The sequence below is a fragment of the Microcaecilia unicolor genome, chromosome 9, assembly GCF_901765095.1.
Source record: "Microcaecilia unicolor chromosome 9, aMicUni1.1, whole genome shotgun sequence".
Classification (NCBI taxonomy): Eukaryota; Metazoa; Chordata; class Amphibia; order Gymnophiona; family Siphonopidae; genus Microcaecilia; species Microcaecilia unicolor.
The window spans coordinates 197,444,139-197,463,903 of record NC_044039.1 but is presented as its reverse complement, the minus strand read 5'-3'; the positions used below and the strand labels follow the sequence as shown (position 1 = coordinate 197,463,903).

At 44.9% G+C, this 19,765-nt stretch overlaps 1 protein-coding gene across 5 annotated transcripts in view; it reads right to left on the bottom strand.

Annotated features, from left to right (window-relative positions):
- The window catches only part of LOC115477268 (coiled-coil domain-containing protein 85C-like), a 258,614-nt gene that overhangs the window by 55,324 nt on the left and 183,525 nt on the right, over positions 1 to 19,765 (bottom strand). For 2 of the 5 annotated variants that reach the window (XM_030214032.1, XM_030214035.1), the window contains exon 3: positions 15,134 to 15,172. The exons of the other annotated variants lie outside the window; for them this stretch is intronic. In XM_030214032.1, coding sequence (XP_030069892.1) covers positions 15,134 to 15,172 — 39 coding nt within the window. The remainder of the gene's footprint in view (positions 1 to 15,133; positions 15,173 to 19,765) is intronic. 5 annotated transcript variants of the gene reach the window in all.

Here is a 19,765-nt window from a genome sequence, read left to right as displayed (position 1 = left end):
GCTATGGGTTTCCGAAGGGCTGGATAGAGCAATTACAGCTACTCTATCGGCATGCGGGGTGTTTTCCCCTGGTTAACGGGTGGAGAGGGCAGGGGTTTGAGGTAGGGGCAGGGGTACGACAGGGGTGCCCACTCAGCCCGCTGTTGTATGCATACGCCATCGACCCTTTTATAAGACGGCTGGAGAAGGGGGGGGTGGAGGGGCTGGAAGGGGTGGAGGTGGGGGACAATAACCAGTTAAGGGTCGTGGCGTATGCAGATGACGTTACAGTGTGGGTAGCGGACCAGAGGGAGGGAGGTAGATTGCAGAACCTGATCCAGGAATACTCGCAGGCAACAGCGTCGCAGGTCAATTTTCAAAAGTCCAATAGCCTGTGGGTTGGGGATCAGGGGCTGCAATTTGAGTTGGGAGGTAGGTTTCCTACAGCTGTGGAACGTATACGGGTCTTGGGAATATACTTCGAGAAGGGGGATTATAGGCTCTACAACTGGGATAGGTGTCTCCATGAAGTGAAGGGGAGGGTGGATAGATGGAAGGGGTGGAAAATGACCATGGGGGAGCGGGTACAGCTCATCAAGGCACACTTAGTTCCTTTGTTTCTGTTCGTCAGTTACATCTGCTTGCTGCCGGAGAGCCGGTACGCGGCCTTGTATGGGGTGTTCTTCCGGCTGCTCTGGGGCAACAGGACGAATCTGGTAAAACGGAATGTTACCTATCTGCCTAGGAGGGAGGGGGGGGGGTGGGCATGATAAACCCAGTCCTGTTTTTCAGCGCTTTGTTCCTGCAGTTTAATCTGGGGAGGGCGGTAGGGCGGGAGCCACCGGGGTGGGCTAGGAGTGTCCTGCAGTGGTGGCCGAGATATTGGGACCTATGGCGGGAGGGGGGGGAGGGTAGTGGCACTGCGAAGGGGGGGCCCCGGGGGGGTGAGTTATTGCAAGACCCTAGTGAAATTGGTGAGGGTGTGGGGGCTGACGGTGGGGGAGGTGAAGGCAGGACAACGGGGGGTCTGGATGGACAGAGTACGGGCGCAGGTGTTCTCAGCTCCTCTGGCGCTGAGGGACGCGCCGGCCCCACGGGTGCAGCAGGGGTTACGGTTGATTGCTTCGAACCGCATCCCGGCGAAGTATAAAGACCTGGCGTGGCTGTCCTTTCATGGTAGACTGTACGTCCGAGGAAATTTGAAATATCGCAATGTGCGAGATAGAGGGTGCCCACGGGAGGAATGTGCTGGAACTGAAGAGACGATGGAGCATTCCTGGTGAGGTGCCCATTTACAGTCCAGGTCTCTGACCGGGTTTCCTCGTTGCTGCAGATCCCCAGTTTCCGCAACTACAGCTATGCGGACTGGGTGTACGGCCCAGAGGGTGGAGGGGGACGCGGGGATCCGGTAACACGCTTTCTGATTTCAGTGATATTGCGGTACTGCCTCTGGATGGCGCACTGCAGGGTGTCCCTGTACCAGGAGGTCCGGCCGGCGGAGGTAGTCAGCTGGGATGTGGTAAGGGCGGTGCAGGAAGCGGCGAAGTGGGAAAGAGTGGAAAAAGGGGTGGGGGTGGCTTCAAGGTGGTGGAGACACGTGAGGCTTAAGCCACCATGAGGGGACATGCTTCCCAGGGGATTGTGTGCCAGTTGTCTGAAGGGGTTTGTGGGGGGTCGGGGGGGGGGGGGGTTGATCCATTGTATTATTGAGGAGGGGGTGTACATAGATAGGCAGACCATGTCTAGCTAGGAGCCTGGGGTTTGATTTGCATGTCCGGTTTTTTTCTTTGGTTTTTCTAATAAACAGTTTCCACTGTACTATTGAGGAGGGGGAGGGGGTGTACATAGATAGGAGGACCGTGTATAGCTAGGGGCTTGTTTTTGATTTGTATGTTATTTGTTTTTAGTTTTTTCCAATAAAAAGAGTTTTCCAGTCTGCCCAACAAGATAAACTCATATGTGCTACTTTTTGTGTATACCTTACCTTGATTTGTATCTGTCATTTTCAGGGCATAGACCGTAGAAGTCTGCCCAGCACTAGCCCCACCTCCCAACCACCAGCTCCGCCTCCCACCACCGGCTCTGGCACCCAATCTCGGCTAAGCTTCTGAGGATCCATTCCCTCGGAACAGGATTCGTTTATGTTTATCCCATGCATGTTTGAATTCCGTTACCGTTTTCCTCTCCACCACCTCCTGTAATTTACGCACATAAATTACAGAACACTGTAACTTATGCCCACCACAAGTTGCACTTATGCCCACCCATTCACACCTGCCACTGATTGGCATAAGTGTGCTGACCAGGGGCGTAGCTACGTGGGGCCACGGGGCATGGGCCCCCGTGGATTTTGCCCTGGCCCCCCTGCCGACGACCCTCTTGACCCCCCTCTCGCTGCCAAACCTCCTCCGCCACCGCCGTCGGGCACCCTCGCAGGTGGGGGAGCCCAACCCCCGCCAGCCGAGGTCCTCTTCTTCCAGCGCAAGGCCGCACTTAAGATTTCTCATCTGCAATGCAGAGATTTCCCCTATTCGCTTACCGTGATGCCAAATCCAACACATTTGGATTTTATAGATTCAATTACTTGCCTGTTTCCAAATTCAGGCTCAAGGCAAATTACAAGCAGTAGGCTTACAATCTATGCTGCACCTGAGGCAATGGAGGGGGAAATGACTTACCCAAAGGTCACAAAGGAGCAGTGATGGAATTAGAACCCTGGCCTCCCTAGTTTTTAGTCTGAAGTTATAACCACTAGGCTATTCTTCCTCTGAATTTGTCCAACAGAAGACTCGCATAATTCCAAGAAAAAAAAAAAAGCAATCTTCCAACAGCTACAAAGTTAGTAAAGAACAGTGTTTCCTCATCCTGGCCTTACCTGTGCCCAGATCCTGTGGAAGGTCTCTGTGTGCTTGAAGTAGAGGTATTAGCTCACACCTGGCCATGTGCCCGTCACCTCCTTTTGTAATACCTTTACTAAAGAGTCACATGCCAACAAATTGTGGTTTATGAAAGCCAAGTACATCACGGAGCAGACAGAAGCGGTCACCGATTTTCTGCCCTTCCCTGGGAGTGTACAGGAATGAACAGGAGTGTGAAAAGGACTTTTCATCTGATTGGGTCTGTGGAGATGTGCTCTTAATTAGCCAAAATCAAAATGAGATGCAAGAACCAGCACAGCTGACTAACCAGTGAAGTGAATCCTGAGTCTCTGCAGCCGACTGACCAGTGAAGCGAATCCTGAGTCTCAGTATCATGGGTCTGTCCCTAACCTCCAGGTCCGTGTCCCTCTTAAAGCAGTAGATTCTCAGCTACACAGTTAAAGAAAATAAATCTGGAAGGGAAAAGCAGGCCTATGGTACAGAGACAAAGCAGGCGCCTTAACGGAGAATGAACACACAGTTCACTACAGAATGAATGTCAAGCGGGGGGGGGGGGGGGGGGGGGGGGGTCTGTGTGTAGAGTATTGTTGTCAAGTTTAACTCATTTTTTGTATTCAGTTTATTCTTGGTTATTTTACTATTGTTATGCTGTAAACAAAATTGTAAGTTTTATGCTAAACTGGACCTACTGTACACCGCCTTGGGTGACTCTGTTCTTATGCTGTTTAACAAAACTGTAATTTTTTATATCAAGCTATATCTGCTATACACCACCTTGAGTGAATCTCTTCATAAAGGTCGTTAATAAATCTTATTATCTATATATATATATTTTTTCTCGATGTGGAAACAAACGTAATAAACCTTTTTTTCCCCAGAGGTGTTTTTCGCAAACTAATACAATCTATGGTATTAAGCTACTTAGATTACTGTAACGAAATCTATGCAGGATGCAGAGGACAGATAGAAACTTCAGACAGCCCAAAACACAGCAGCGAGATCGATTTTAGGAAAACCTAAATTCGAATCTGCCAAAACCCCTTTGTGAAAAACTACATTGGCTCCCCATTAAGGAACGTATTGCCTTCAAGGTTTTGCACCTTGATTCACAGGATTATTTATGGTGAAGTTCCTGGTTACATGCTAAATCTAATTGACCTACCACCCGGAAACAGTTCCAGTCTTTCCCGTTTTTATTTAAATTTACATTATCCAGACTGCAACGGTCTTAAATACAAGTCCCCCTACGCATCCGGCTTCTCCTTCATAGGAACACAGCTCTGGAATGCACTACCTAAATTCTTAAAATCAACTCAGAACTATCTAAATTTCAGGAAATCACTGAACACCACCTTGTTCAAGAAGGGTTACTTTCCTGACTCAACCTAATCTACCTTTTCTACTGTTACAGCAAAACCCACAGACCTTATCATTTTTTATTCACTCTTATCTTCTGTGTTGTTCTTTACGATACGTAATCGTTTACTATTACATTGTTTAATTGTATTATAATGATCTGTAGTTTTCCCTTTGATCTTGTGTAAGCCACACTGAGCCTACTACTAGTGGGAAAATGTGGGGTATAAATGTGTTAAATAAATAATAAATAAATAAGGGAGATATAGATATATATTAAAAATCTTGACCAAACAGATCTAACATGAATGTGTACAATATGTCTACTATTATTAATAATCACTTCTATAGCGCTACTAGATGTAAGCAGCACTATACAAATTATATGCAGGTACTTTCTCTGCCTCTAGGGGACTCACAATCTGTTTTTGTACCTGGGGCAATGGAGATTAGGAGGGTCTTTTACTAAGGCACGCTCATGTTTCTAGCGCGCACTATAATTGTAGGCGCGCTAAACATTAGAGACAACAATGCATTCCTACGGGCGTCTCTTAACATTTAGCATGCGCTAAAAGCGTGAGCGCGCCTTAGTAAAAGACGCCCTAGATGTACAGTGCTGTACACATTATATGCAGGTACTTTCTCTGCCTCTAGAGGGCTCACAATCTGTTTTTATACCCGAGGTAACGGAGAGTTCAGGGACTTGCCCAAGGTCACAAGGAGCTGCAGGGGGAATTGAATCCAGGTCGCCAGGATCAAAGCCCGCTGCACTAACCATTAGGCCACTCCTTTCCCTAATTTGGATATGCAAATGTGGGTGCAGATCACAGATCAGCGCATAAACTAATTAATGACCTGTTAACAATAACTGGTGTTAATTGGCAGTCAATAGGAGCTATGCACCGATGTGTCCTGCACACTATTCTATAACACGTCTGCTTAAATTTTATGGCGCGGAGCTCCAAAGGGGATGTGGCCATATGAAGGGCATGGGCAGGCCAAGCCAGTATTCTGTAAATCTCATTTTGCACTGAGTGCCCTTTGCAAATACTGGCTTAGACTGGATCATTCCCTGCCTAAATCTGGCCACCATTTACTGAATTCCATCCTGTTTGTATAAAAACAGATAAGATTTTTGCAACCTAAAGTGTATGACCCTGCATTTTTTAGCATTAAATCTTAGTTGCCAATTTCTGGACCATTCTTCAAGCTTCGCTAGATCGCTCTTCATGCTCTCCACACCCTCTGGGGTGTCCACCCTATTACAGAGTTTGGTATCATCTGCAAAGAGACAAACCTTACCAGCAGTGGCGTAGCCAGACTTCGGCCAGAGGGGGGTTCAGAGCCTGAGGTGATGGAGCACATTTTAGCCCCCCCCCCCCGGCGACCCCCCCACGACACTTTTGACCCCCCCCCCCCCCCCACCGGTGCTGGCACCCCTCCCCCGTCGCTTTCAACCCCCATCCCACCGCTGCCAACCCTCCCCCACCACCACCAGTTACCTTTGCTGGCAGAGGTCCCCAACCCCCGCCAGCTGAAGTCCTCTTCAGCACCGGTCTCCGAGTTCAGCGTGTTCGCTGATCTGGATTCTGTTTCTGTGAGTACTGACGTAATTTTATTTGTATAGAATTCTATAAGGGCCAGTTTTTCCACACCCAAGCATGATACCTCACTGAATTCGCTTACAGGAGACTCAGTTTCTACCAAATATTCTGATATTTCAGTACTGGCTGCAATCTTAATAAACAATATCTGCTCTGTCCCTCCAGACCCCATCCCTTCAGACAGTCTCCGATTCTGTGACAGAGAATGAAAACTTGGAAGGCAAGAAACAGTCTTCTTAAAGCATTGCCAAGGCCTAGGTCAAGATGCCACACAAGGGAACTTAACAGACTAAGGGGAGGTGTGACATGATTATCCACACTGAGCACCATTGCTACAGCAATGCCACATTGCCAGCCTTTGGAGATACCCATGGCATGGGCAACAGTTCTAGAAAGTATGAAAGCAGGTGTATGAGAGGTGTATGCGTGTGGGGGGGGGGGGGGTACTACTATAAAATAAGGTGGAAGGACCACTTCAAATATTTAGTGATTCTACTCTGTTTTGTCTGTAATGCAATTGGGGACCAAGATCTTCACTATAGCATAGTCAATGTTTAAGCCATTATTGCATTATTGGGACGGCCAGTAGTTGGCGGAATTCCATATTGTATTGGAGTTGTAGTGGTACAAATATATTGTACAATGTGTGTTCTGAACCTTAATAAAAATATAAAAAAAAAAAAAAAGAAAGTATGAAAGCCAAGAGAGCAGATCGAATCTCCAATCCTAGCCGATCCACCTTTCAAACACAAAGGACAAGAGTAACAGACTCTTCCTGGGACTACAGCTTTAGCAAAGGGCCCAGAACCCAGCCCCAAGTTCTGACAAGCCTCAGTAACCTAGAGACCAGCTAGCACTTACTGCAAGTTTTTCCTACATGTTTGCAAGACATTCTGGTTGAAGAGGCTTCTTAGAGATGCCCAAACTTCCCTGGTGTCCCTTAGCTAATGCTGGTCATGTCCACACCCTGCCAAAGATATCAGCTTGGTGTTCTGCTCCGGCCCTCTGTGCTGCCGTAAGTGTGAGATGAGCTCTGGTGTGCCTGGGGATCCTGTTGATTAGTCTCGCAAACATATAAAAGTCCTCTCAAAACCTGAATAAGCAAAATGGCTCTCAGCTTTTCAGAATGAAATGATTTAATCAATAGTGCAATTTAAGCCTGCAATAAACTTTGGCATGTCTACATTTTAACAAATCATAAAGAACACATTTGATAGCCAACTTCACTTTCTACCGACTCAATAAAGCAAAAATATACAAATGTTAATGCTTCAATTCTCACTTAAAGCACATTGCATTTTTTATTTCACAAAACCGTTAATCCCTTTGGCTTCCATCATAATAAAACAAATACAGCAAGTGCTCTCTCAGATAAAACCAAGTCCTGTCCTCCAGCTGCAATAAAAGGAAGGGTTAGATTATCTCCTTCTTGAGATTGCTGTGTCTGATTTGTTTGTTTTCCCTCTCCAAGGCAAATCCCCCCCCTCCCCTTTATTTATTTATTTTAGCACATTTATATCCCACTTTTTCCCACAGTTTTGCAGGCACAAAGTGGCTTACAATGTACTGATGAGGCTAACGCCAGATCAGTTGTTATACAAATACAATCAAATTAAATAGGATAGAAGGAACAGGGTAAAAAAAAAAAAAAAAGAGAGAGAAAAAAATCAGAACAGGGAATCAGTCTCGCCAAGCACGAAGTCACACACATTTATCTAGGACTGGTTCCTTACCGTCCTAGCAAAAAAAAAAAAAAAAAAAAAAAAAATCAACAATGGGTAACTGGGGTAAAGGGCCCACTCCGAAGACAAGCAGAACCTCCATAGCTAATCCAGTATGAGAAAGCTGAGCGTGGGTGTGCTTAACAGAGGTAACTCAGTTCATCAAGGGCAAGGAATGACTGTGGATTTCAATCAGGCATATCCAGCCATATCTGAATACTTGTGCTTTTTTTTTTTTTACTTTAAGTTTTTATTGTAAAGAATTTTGGAAGTTACAACAAATCGCAACAAAACGGGAAACATCACCACATGACTTCATATTGTCAGAACAATAACTACCTCCCAATACCAAGATGAACTTTCCACTACTCATGCCATTCCACACTTTCAATTTTATAACCCCCCCCCCTATCCCTCCCACCCCCTTACCACCCTCCAACCCAACTCGTAAACCCCCCTCCCTACCCCCAACCCATTAAAGAACTCTTAATAACTGGTCCAAATGCGTCCATTCCTCCGCAGTGGGGTTCAATACTTGTGCTTTACAGATATTCTGAATATCAGACTGGTTTCTTGGGGATCACAACCACTACTTTATGTCAATCACATACCAGGACAATATTTGGACTGGGCACACATCTTTTTCCCCAAGAGTAGCTCAACGTGAGTTATATTCAGGTACAGTAGGTATTTCCCATCTCCAGGGGGCTCACAATCTAAGTTTGTACCTGAGGCAATGGAGGGTTAAGTGACTTGCCCAAGATCACAAGGAGCAGCAGTGGGATTTGAACCAGCCAACTCTGGATTGTAAGACTGGTGCTCTAACCACTAGGCCACTCCTCCACTAGCAACATTCCATCTAGAATCTCAAATAGTAGCAACGGAATCTTAAATAGTAGCAACGTTCGATGTTCCACTACACTAACCACTAGGCTACTCCTCCACTAGCAACATTCTGTGTAGAATCTCCAATAGTAGCAACATTCCATGTTCCACTGCACTAACCACTAGGCTACACCTCAACTAGTAATATTCCATGTAGAAGCCCGCCCTTGCAGATCATTCAATGCGGCCTGCGCAGCCGTGTTGCTGATCTGCAAGGGCAGGCTTCTACATGGAATGTTGCTAGTGGAAGAGCAACAACATTCCATGTAGAATCTCAAATAGCAGCAACAGAATCTCAATAGTAGCAACACTCCATCTAGAATCTCCAATAGTAGCAACATTCCATTTATTTCATTTAGATTTTGCTCATGCCTTTTCCAGTAGTAGTTCAAGGTGAGTTACATTCAGGTACACTGGATATTTCTGTGTCCCAGGAGGGCTCACAATCTAAGTTTGTTCCTGAGGCAATGGAGGGTTAAGTGACTTGCCCAAGATGACAAGCAGCAGCAGTGGGATTTAAACCGGGCTCCCCTAGTTGCTAACCCATGCTCTCTCTAACCATTAGGTTACTCCACAGACATGTATGACAATAGCAGCATAACCAAGGTACCTTTATTTATTTATTTATTGTCTGTCCTAATTAGATTGTAAGCTCTGTCGAGCAGGGACTGTCTGTTCATGTTCAAGTGTACAGCGCTGCATACGTCTTGTAGTGCTATAGAAATAAGTAGTAGTAGTAGTCTTTGGGATTCCAGAATCTTGCTACTATTTGAGATTCTGCACAGAATCTTGCTACTCGTTGTCCTTATCCTTTATTTGCCCTGTATGTCTGTCTTGATTAGACTGTAAGCTCTGTCGAACAGGGACTCTCTCTTCATGTTCAGTGTACAGCACTGATTACGTCTAGTAGCGCTAAAAAAATGATTAGTAGTAGTAGTATTAGTCGTCTTTGGGATTCTGGAATCTTGCTACTCTTTGGGATTCTGCACGGAATCTTGCTCTTTGTCCTCATCCCTTATTTGTCCTGTTTGTCTGTCCTGATTAGATTGTAAGCTCTGTCGAGCAGGGACTGTCTCTTCATGTTCAAGTGTACAGTGCTGTGTATGTCTAGTAGTGTTATAGAAATGATAAGTAGTAGTAGTACTCTTTGGGATTCTAGAATCTTGCTCCTCTTTGGAATTCCAGAATCTTGCTATTCTTTGGGATTCTAGAATCTTGCTACTCTTTGGAATTCCAGAATCTTGCCATTCTTTGGGATTCTGCATGGAATCTTGCAACTCTTTGTCCTTATCCCTTATTTGTCCTGTTTGTCTGTCCTGATTAAATTGTAAGCTCCATCGAGCAGGGACTGTCTCTTCATGTTCAACTGTACAGCACTGCGTACATCTAGTAGTGCTATAGAAATTATAAGTAGTAGTAGTAGTATTTATTTTATTCCTGACAGCTGAACAGATAATTTGGGTCCCAAATTATCCATTCAGCAAGGGGACAGAATTTGGGGGATTCCACAGGGTGGCACCACCTAGATATGTAACATTTATCTAAGTGACAATTTCCAGCTGCTAAATGTCTAAATTACACTTCTATGTGGGCCACACAAACAGCAGCAGGTCAAACTTGGAATGTCTGACTTGGATGTTCAAAGTTATCCATGATATTCAGCAGGGCTAATTAAACAGACAGCCTTGCTGAACACACACGTACAATCTGAGCCATTTAAAATTACATGTTTCAAATTATATGTTGACCACATGGCTGAATACTGACCTCATAGACTTCACAGACTTCATCTGAATCCACACCCATCACATCTCCCTCCACTGCCTCAGGTACAATTTAGATTGAAAGCCCTCTTGGGTGGGGAAAATAACCGGAGTGCCTGAACTATAATTTGTATTAAGCTTGGATTTAGAAAGACAAATAATTATATGCGAAATCCAAAGCCACTCACTTCCGGTCTTCAAACAGGATAAAGAAATTGCAAATTAAACAACACTTTGACGCACTATCATATATGTTTACTCCTCTCTCCAATTCTTACTGCCATGACCCCTTCAAATGTATATTATAAATGGAATAATGAAGCCTTTCTAGAAAAGAAATATGCCTGGTCTCCTACTTCTGAAAGTTCTCTATAGATCATGGGGCAAGTCTAGAACTGAGCACCTCCATTTAGGCAACCCTATGCTCAGGGGCAGCCCAAGGCAAGATGCCACCTGAGGCAGGGCTAAGCCCCCCCCCCCCCAACAGGCCAAGTTCTAGCATCTCCCCCCTTCTTTCCTCCACCCCATTCCCCAATTTTACCTTCTTTCTACATTTTGTAAAAGCCGACGGCAGCAGTGATTCCCATACGCTGCCCTGCCGCTGCCACCAGCCTCTTCTCTACTAAGACCCTCCTCTGAGGAAACAGGAAGTTGAGAGGTGGCCACGTTTGCAGTAAAGGGAAGATGTGGCTGCCGGCGGCAGGGCAGCGTATGGGAATCACTGCTGCTACCAGCTTTTTAAAAACTTAAAAAAGGTCAAATTGGGGAACGGGATGGGGGGAAAGGAGGAGATGCCGCTCCCGAAAGAGGACAGGCCACCTCTGCCTATGCTGCACAGCGAGTGCCTATTCTGTAACAGCCTCTGGGTGCCCAGATTCCATTAGAGAAAAAGTAGCGTAACCCAGCATCAACGTGCCTAACATTTACCTGGCCTTAGTTACATCAACCATAGACTTGGACTAACTGTGGGTGTCTAAATGCAGCAGGGCACATGTAATTTACAGTGTTCTGTAATTTAAGTACATGTGGCAGACGTGCCTGTGTCCCGCCCATCGACAGTCCTCCACCTACAGTCCTGCCAGTGGGGGGTGCTGTTTCAGTATCACATTTTCAATAATGAGAGACAGGTAAGCTGTGCAGGACTCCAGAGAACCTGCCTATCCTTAGCGATTGTAAACATAATATTGAAACACCGCCCTCCACTGGCAGCAACTCAGCTGGAGGACTTCTGTTCGGCTTAGAGGGAACAGCATCACCCATGTAACATAGTTACATAGTAGATGACAGCAGAAAAAGACCTGCACGGTCCATCCAGTCTGCCCAACAAGATAAACTCATATGTGCTACTTCCTGTGTATACCCTACCTTGATTTGTACCTGTCCTCTTCAAGGCACAGACCGTATAAGTCTGCCCAGCACTATCCCCGGCTCCCAACCACCAGTCCCGCCTCTTGCATTGCCTCTTGTCAATGCCTCTTGCATTTGTGCGCTATGCCACTTGTGTGAACCATTTATAGAATAGAAATTAGTCACTTTGCTGCCATGTACACGCTAAGTGTACAATTACCCACAAAACATTAGTAATCTGTATATTTATGCACAAGGGGTGCAAAAAAATGCAGGCACCCAGTTTATGGTTTACTTAACTTAGGGCCCCTTTTACAAAGGCATGCTAGCGTTTTTAACGTACGCTAAAAATAAGCGTGCGCTAAACGCTAATCATTAGTGCACGCTAAAAACGCTAGCGCGCTTTTGGAAACGACCCCCTTAATGTACACCTCTTTGCGAGAACAAAGAAAAACAATTTGGGGGGGGGGGGAGACCAATGTAATGCCAACCAGAGGAAACAATTTATTGACAATAATAAAAATGTGTAAGATACAAAGGCTGATAAGTCCAAAATATCAAGGAGACTGAATGGACTTGACGCAGTCCTGCATTTCGGAATGGCAAGTACCTTGCCTCAGGAGTCAGATATTCCGGTCTAGTTGACAATGCAAAATTGTAAGCCAGTGAATGGCAGTGCAGGGATATCAGCCAAAAAGTCAGACTATAACATAAAGCTGTAATACCGTCAAAGATGAAACCACAACCTGTAGAGAGGTTTACATTCTAAAATACATTATATCAAAAATAGAACAGGAACATCACAATCTAATAGGAAAGGAGGAAAACAGCAGAGAAGAGGTGTTACAGAACAAACAACCCTTCACGTGCACCCAGGTACAATGCCAACAAGGATTAAGCTCTTTAAAAATCAAATGGAAGAGAGATTTAACATAGCATCAAGGTAGAACTCAGTAATGCTTAAAGCTTGTCCAGTGAAGCCACACCGGCAAAAACCATGCTGTAGCGTAGAGCACCCCCCATGCCAAAAGCCAGTCCAAAAGACACAATTTCCATTTTTATTGCTGGGCAAACGTTGCCAGTGGTGCTAGTTTGAACTGCAAATTCTTTGCATTTTTGTCTGACTTTTTATTTTGGTTTATGGCCAGCAGGACAACGCATTGGTGAGGAGTCCGTCTTGTTGCCAGGACTGAAGGACCATCTGCTGGTGACAATTTATTGCAACCCAGCTGCTTTCAGGAACAAAAGCCGTGGCACTGACAACACTCACATAAAGACGGACCCCAAGGACTTACAGGCGGGTACCAGGGTTAATGCAAGCTGAACTAGGGAAGTCTTGCGTTGTCAGCATACCAGGCTCAGTGCCCACAAACTATAATTAACAAGCAGCAGTGCCTTCTACTTCCACCAAGTCCGCCAGGACAGCCCTTACAATGCAGTGAATGACAACATTTGAAATGTAAATGGACTCGTTTTTTGTAGGGGGAAAAGTAACTCTACCAATTCATTTGGAACTAGAATGGCTGAAAACTGCCTTGCTCATTTTCTCTCATTTATACCTTTATTTGAAATTTGATATAGTGCTGTTAACCCAATGGATCAAAGCAGTTCACAGAACCTGATATAAAAAAAAATAAGTTTGACATGTATATGTTTATTAAAATATTTGGTATACTACCTTTCCTACACAGAAAAAAATTACACTAATAAAAAAAAAATAAAACAAAAAAATAAAAATAAACCAACTGGGATGCTGAGAGTAATAAAAGCTCTTCAATCAACAATCGTCCCACAAAAGAGGCTCTAATAAGGAGAAATTAAACCTTACCTGCTAATTTGCTTTCCTTTAGTCCCTCCAGACCGGCCCAGGATTGGACTGATGGATTCTGTGGTCTTTGTAAGTGTTTTCAGCCTCTGGGGTGCTACACTCGGGGGTTCCCGGGTCCCTCCCCCCCCCCCCCCCCCCCCATTTCGGAGGAAAGATGTGCAGCTTCTGGGAGAGGCAGCCACAGTTTTAAGAGGCTGAAAACACTACCAGCCTCAACACACAGAATCCATCAGTCCAATCCTGGGCCGGTCTGGAGGGATGCTAAGGAATAAATGTTATAAACACAGGACTCGATCAGCAAAATCAGTCAAATAAAATGTGAAAGGAGGAAGAGGTTTCAATAACCTTAAGAAGCCCTTCCTGTTTGCGACAGTTGATCAGAGACTGTGGGGAAGCTCCCCAATTTGAGCCCGGTCGAGTCGCTGACGCAGAACTTCGAGATGGGGCACCTTATTTATGTATGTATTTATTTTATTTATTGCATTTGTATCCCACATTTTCCCACCTCTCTGCAGGCTCAATGTGGCTTACAATACATCATGGATAGTGGAAGTAAGACGAGAATAGATATTTGGTATTACAGAAGGATTTTGGGTTGCATGGTAATGGAATACATGATAGTAATATAACAGAAGGCATTATTAAACATTTCTGGATACATGTGGGGAGTTTCACATGTGTTGATCTCTGTGGTATATCTTGTCAAAGAGATGGGTCTTCAGTTGTTTTCGGAAGTTGGTCAGTTCATAGATCGCTTTTAAGTCGCTTGTCGGATCAGATGGCGTTTTTACGTTTGAGAAGTGTTTGAGCAGCAACAATTCTTCAATTTAAGGTAAGTGTTTCACTTTTTGGCACTTTATCTATATTTTTCTATTTTTAGGCTATTTTTGAGCTATAGACACTTGGACTGTGGGTTACTACTGCACTTAGGAGGATTAAAGATGTCTAATGATGTAACTAAATGCATTAAGAGCTTTTGGCTCTACATACAGCTCAGCATTTGAAGTGGCGGGAATCGCTCTCTTTCTTAAGACTATTGAAACATCATCCTCCTTTCACATTCCCCTCCCCCCCCCCCCCCCCCCCGGTTTACTAAGCCACACTACCGACTGCCACGCGGCAATGACGTCACAGCCCATTCACCTTGCATTAGCGTACGGCAGCCATTAGCACGGTTTACTAAATGGGGGGGGGGGGGGGGGTTATTTGACTGATTTTGCAAAGTTCTGTGTTTATGACATTTAGAAATATAAAGACTATTATGACAGCAATAAAAGGCCATGTCACAAACAAACCCCAGAAAAACAAAAAGGAAAAAGGAGGGGAGAAAAATAGAATTCATGCACAGTAAACGCCATCTCACTATTAAGAATTAAAGATGAAACAGCAAAATAATCTAATGTGAAGATGAGGTTATATTATGCATGAACACTTTCCATTCAAGCAACAGTCACACACTCCTGTCAAAAAGAATAATACGATTTTGTTTGAAAATTTTACTGGTATTTTAGTTTCGATGTCTATAAAATGCACTGCTGCTTTAAATGAATGAACTCGGGACCATATCAAAATCCCATGAAGTATACTGCACCATCTGAAAATAAATTCTTTTAAAACCCATAATGGAAATTGTCAGTCTTTTCATGGAAGGTGAAAAAAAGCACAGTAGCGCCAAAAAGAACCACCGCCAGGGCTGGAAAAGAAACTGCGTAGATATAAAATACAGCTAAACCAAAAAAGACAGCGCTTGTGTAAAGCATGAATGTTATACCTGAGGGAAATGTCTTGGTAAACTGTTGCAGCCAGTGAGCTAGAAAGAAAGAAGAAGATTATCAGGAGGAAAAAAAAAAAAAAAAAAAGAGGACGCTGAGAGGTTTCTCTTTGCTATTTTATTAAACTATTTTAGTCTTGTTTCGAGTAACATTTGGTAAATGAAAATTGCTCCCAGGAACCTAAACTGGAGTGAGATCCGTAATTTCAGCTTTGTTACACACCCTAGTTTTGCAACTGCTCACTTAGCCTCCCCACCAGGGGCGTAGCCAGACCTCATGGTGGGAGGGGGCCAGGGCCCGAGGTTGGAGGCACATTTTGAGTGCCGCCCCCAAGCCTCCTCGCCTCCCCCCCACCACCTCACCTCCTTGCCGTTTCCCCTCACAAACAAATAGCTTTGCTGGCGGAGGGGTCCCCAACCCCTGCCAGACCCCAACCACTGAAGCCTTCTTCAGTGCCAGTCTCCGGCGCAGCTGCGTTCGCTGCCTGCCCCCTGCTCTTCTTTCTTCTTGCTCCTCCTGTGCACGCTGACGCTCAGCGTCAGCGTGCACAGGAGGAGCAAGAAGAAAGAAGAGCAGGGGGCAGGCAGCGAACACGGCTGCGTCAGCGTGCACAGGAGGAGCGAGAAGAAAGTAGAGCAGGGGGCAGGCAGCGAACGCGGCTGCGCTGGAGACCGGTGCTGAAGAAGGATTCGGCTGGTGGGAGTTGGGGACCCCCACCAGCCAAACCAGGGGCCCGGATGAAATTTGCGGGGCCCAGGTCCCCATGGCCCCACATAGCTACATCCCTTGCTCGTTTTCATTTGCCAGTGACATGAAATGAAGAAGATACATCATTGACATATCCTACGTTGTTTCAAATGACTATACATCTCTGGTCCACTGTATATTAATTAATTTTTTTTTAACAGGCGAGTTGATTTTGTGCACTTAAAAAGGACCCTTGTATGCACAAAGTAAAACAAAATGCATATCCCTCCAGGAACACTGACAAGTTACGGGATGGGACTATTTTTTTGGTCCATGCAGAGCAGGTGATGTAACAATAGTAACATAGCAAATGACAGTATGGTCCATCCACTCTGCCCAACAGAGCTGTACCTGCCGACTGTGCATTTCACGCCCCTTTGTGCTCTGTTTAAAGTGATACTTGTGTCCTAGTGAATAGCACAGCATTACAGGAAATGCCTTGCAGACATCACCTTGGCCCTCAAAGTGGCTAATAATGGGGCACAGAACAAAACAATCAGTATTTCACTCTACCGCTACTTACCTGTGTTGTGTGCTATAATGCTCCTCAGCAAATATACGGTGCTACAGTACAGCAGCATGCACCTACCTTTGATTCTATAAATTTTAGAATGATAGGCATAAATTTTTATCTCCCTATCAAGGTGCTACACTCCTCAGACACCCACATGGGGAATATTTGAGGTCGCTCCTGAACCAACTAAATGTCAGCCTGATTCCCAATTTCAGAATTCTTTCCAGATCTGCAGACGGTATCAATGGACATTTGCTCTTCTCTCCACCTAACAGACGCTGGTGACAATCCAAATCGGTACCAATGTGCATTTGCCCATTTTTGGAATTAAGCTTGTCCCCATATCCCTGTGAAATGAGTCAGTGAGCAATCGGGAACGCTGTAATCTGAATTACAATGCAGGCATCTCATTTCAAAAATCAGGTGCAGACTGACCATTCAAGCAACCGGGCAGTGTTTGAGGGCCCAGAGGCTCTGCCCGGTTGCCCGCCAAACCCTACAGCCCTCCCTGGCAATCCTACCTTGAAAGGCCCTGGTGGTCTTGTGGCCTCTGTGGGGGGCAGGATAATCCCACCCTTTTCTGCCCGCTGGCAACACCCTGCCTTTGCCTGAAGCTATGGCGGGAAATCTCAGCAGCCATTTTAAAAACACAGCAGTACCGGACCCAGGCACAGTAGTGACAGCAGACAGGAAAGAGTGGGATTCTTTCCTGCCCCCGAAGAAGTCACTAGACCACCAGGGCCTTTCAAGGTAGGACCCACTTGCAGGGGTCTGTAGTGTGTGGGAGTGGGGCGGAAACTGAGGAGGTGGTGGTGGGCAGTGGCTGGGGGGGCTGAATCACCCCTTACTGCCCGGGGGAGGGCCCAGTGACCCTTACTGACCTGGGGCTCTGACCACTGTCAGTCCACCCCTGCCAAAAATTATATTGTATTGGGGATATTTCTAGGTACTATGTTACGTAAACAGAGAATAGTCCCATAATAACCAACTCAGGGAAGGTATCACACGGGCTACCATTAGGACGGGTGATTTCATCACAAGTTGTGCTATTTTATGTGCAATGACGCCTTGTGGTCAAATAGCACAAATTAACAGAAGGTCACACTGATAATTTCTCTCCTCAGTCTGTAAAGCACTTTCAATTATACCTTTGTGGATACAACGTTTGCTCCGGTCAACGCCTACAGTCATATTCCTTTCCTGTGCGTAGCAAAATAGCCACTAAAACATGATGCTTCTCAATGCCGATACACATGGCAAAATGTATGATTGGTTGTGAGGTTACCTGGTTTTATTTTGAGAAGAAAGAAATCTACCACATCAAGGACAATTCAAAGCTGAGCATCAGGAAGGAAGAAAAATGCCGCTCCCACTGCCAGGGCTCCTCCACGACACTGGACTGCGAGATCAGGTACGAATGCACATTCTGTCGGTTCACTTTTATTTTATTTTAGTGCATGCTATTTCATTCACTGCACGTTAAAAAATCACATTAACACAAAATCGCATGGGTTGACAAGCTGTAGGCGATGCGTTGTGACTGGAGTAAAATTTGTGACTAGCGTTCAAAAGATATGGGTTGGAGCAGCAAGCTGAGAACCAGGGAAGCAGGGGTCAATTCCCAATTCTCCTTGGACCACTCACTTCACCCTCCATTGCCTCAAATACAAATTAATGCTCATTTGCATATCTACTTGCAACAATTAAATGTGTGTTATTAGTAAATAAACACTGAAAAAAAAATGGAGCTTGCATTAAATAGCATGCACTGGTGTATCTGTTCTTTTATATATATGATATTTATGATATATATATGTATGTTTTGATTTATCTGTTCTTTTATATACATGTAAATTCTGTGGGATTTAGATTAAATTTTTTTTTAATTCTAATTTCAATTTTAACTTTATATTTGATTATTTATTATATATTATTTTGTTTTGTAGCCCCTGAAGCAGCCCAGTAGGGCGAAACACGGCCTGTGTCGGGCTATTGTATGCATATTCTAATTTATTATTAAAATCATTTTTTATCCATCAACGATCTGCTTTGTATATTTTCCATCTTGGAGCTTGCAGATCGTCTGCCCCTTTGATTCCCTGGTGTATGTTAATGCATTAAACCACGCTAGTAAATCTAAATCTTGAGGAACACTCCAAGGTCACTAAGTTCCTCCCAAGGAATATCCCTAACCAAACCCTCTCCAAACAAATCAAGCTTTTTCTGGAATAGCTCCCATCCGCTGGGACGGACTCCCAAAAAGGCTTCACTTAATGTAAGATTGTCTCTGCTTCAGGAAGCAGGTGAAAGCTTGGCTCTTCTTCCAAGCCTTTAATGGAATAAGCAATTATCTAGCTAGTCACACACTCAAAGACAAGGACTAACACCATCTCCTATAAAAACCTGGCTTTTTAACCACGTCTTTAACGTTCCCTGACCCACTATAAGGAGTAATTCGACTCAGACTCACGGCTCCCCTTCCTTTCTCCTCCCTCTCCCTCCCGTTGCCCTCTTCAGTCTTCAGCTGTGCTCGCTCTTTCTGTGGGTATGGTGTAATTCTTTCCTATCTCAAATTGTAGTTCTTTTCCAACTATATAGGTACTTTTAGTTTTGTAAACCACCCAGAAGTTGGACAGTATAGTAAATATTAATAAACTAACAGAAGTCGCTTATCCACACCAACTCTAGTCGAGATTATTTTCATGCACCTTTTCTGATGCCATGTGCAATCTTTCCTTAAGTTACCCTCATTTCTATCTAATTCCTGCTATTCTCTTATCTATCTACAAGTTCCACCTCCAGTTACTCCCTATGCTATTAACGTATACCTCATTAACACTAACCCATAGCAAAGACAATTCTATGACTGTGTGTATACGGCACAGAAAGGCGATACGTACTTGTGGAAAGGGGACATAAGTGTGTAAGTGCATGAGGGTAGACATATGGTTGGAACATGGGGGAACTCCAACTAACATAGTAACATATTAGATGACGGCAGAAAAAGACCTGCATGGTCCATCCAGTCTGCCCAACAAGATAAACTCATATGTGCTACTTTTTGTGTATACCTTATCTTGATTTGTATCTGTCATTTTCAGGGCACAGACCGTATAAGTCTGCCCAGCACTATCCCTGCCTCCCAACCACCGGCTCTGGCACAGACCGTATAAATCTGCCCAGCACTATCCCCGCCTCCCAACCACCAGCCCCGCCTCCCACCACCGGCTCTGCCACCCAATCTCGGCTAAGCTTCTGAGGATTCATTCCCTCGGAACAGGATTCCTTTATGTTTATCCCATGCATGCTCGAATTCGATTACCGTTTTCCTCTCCACCACCTCCCGTAATTTCCGTACATAAATTACAGA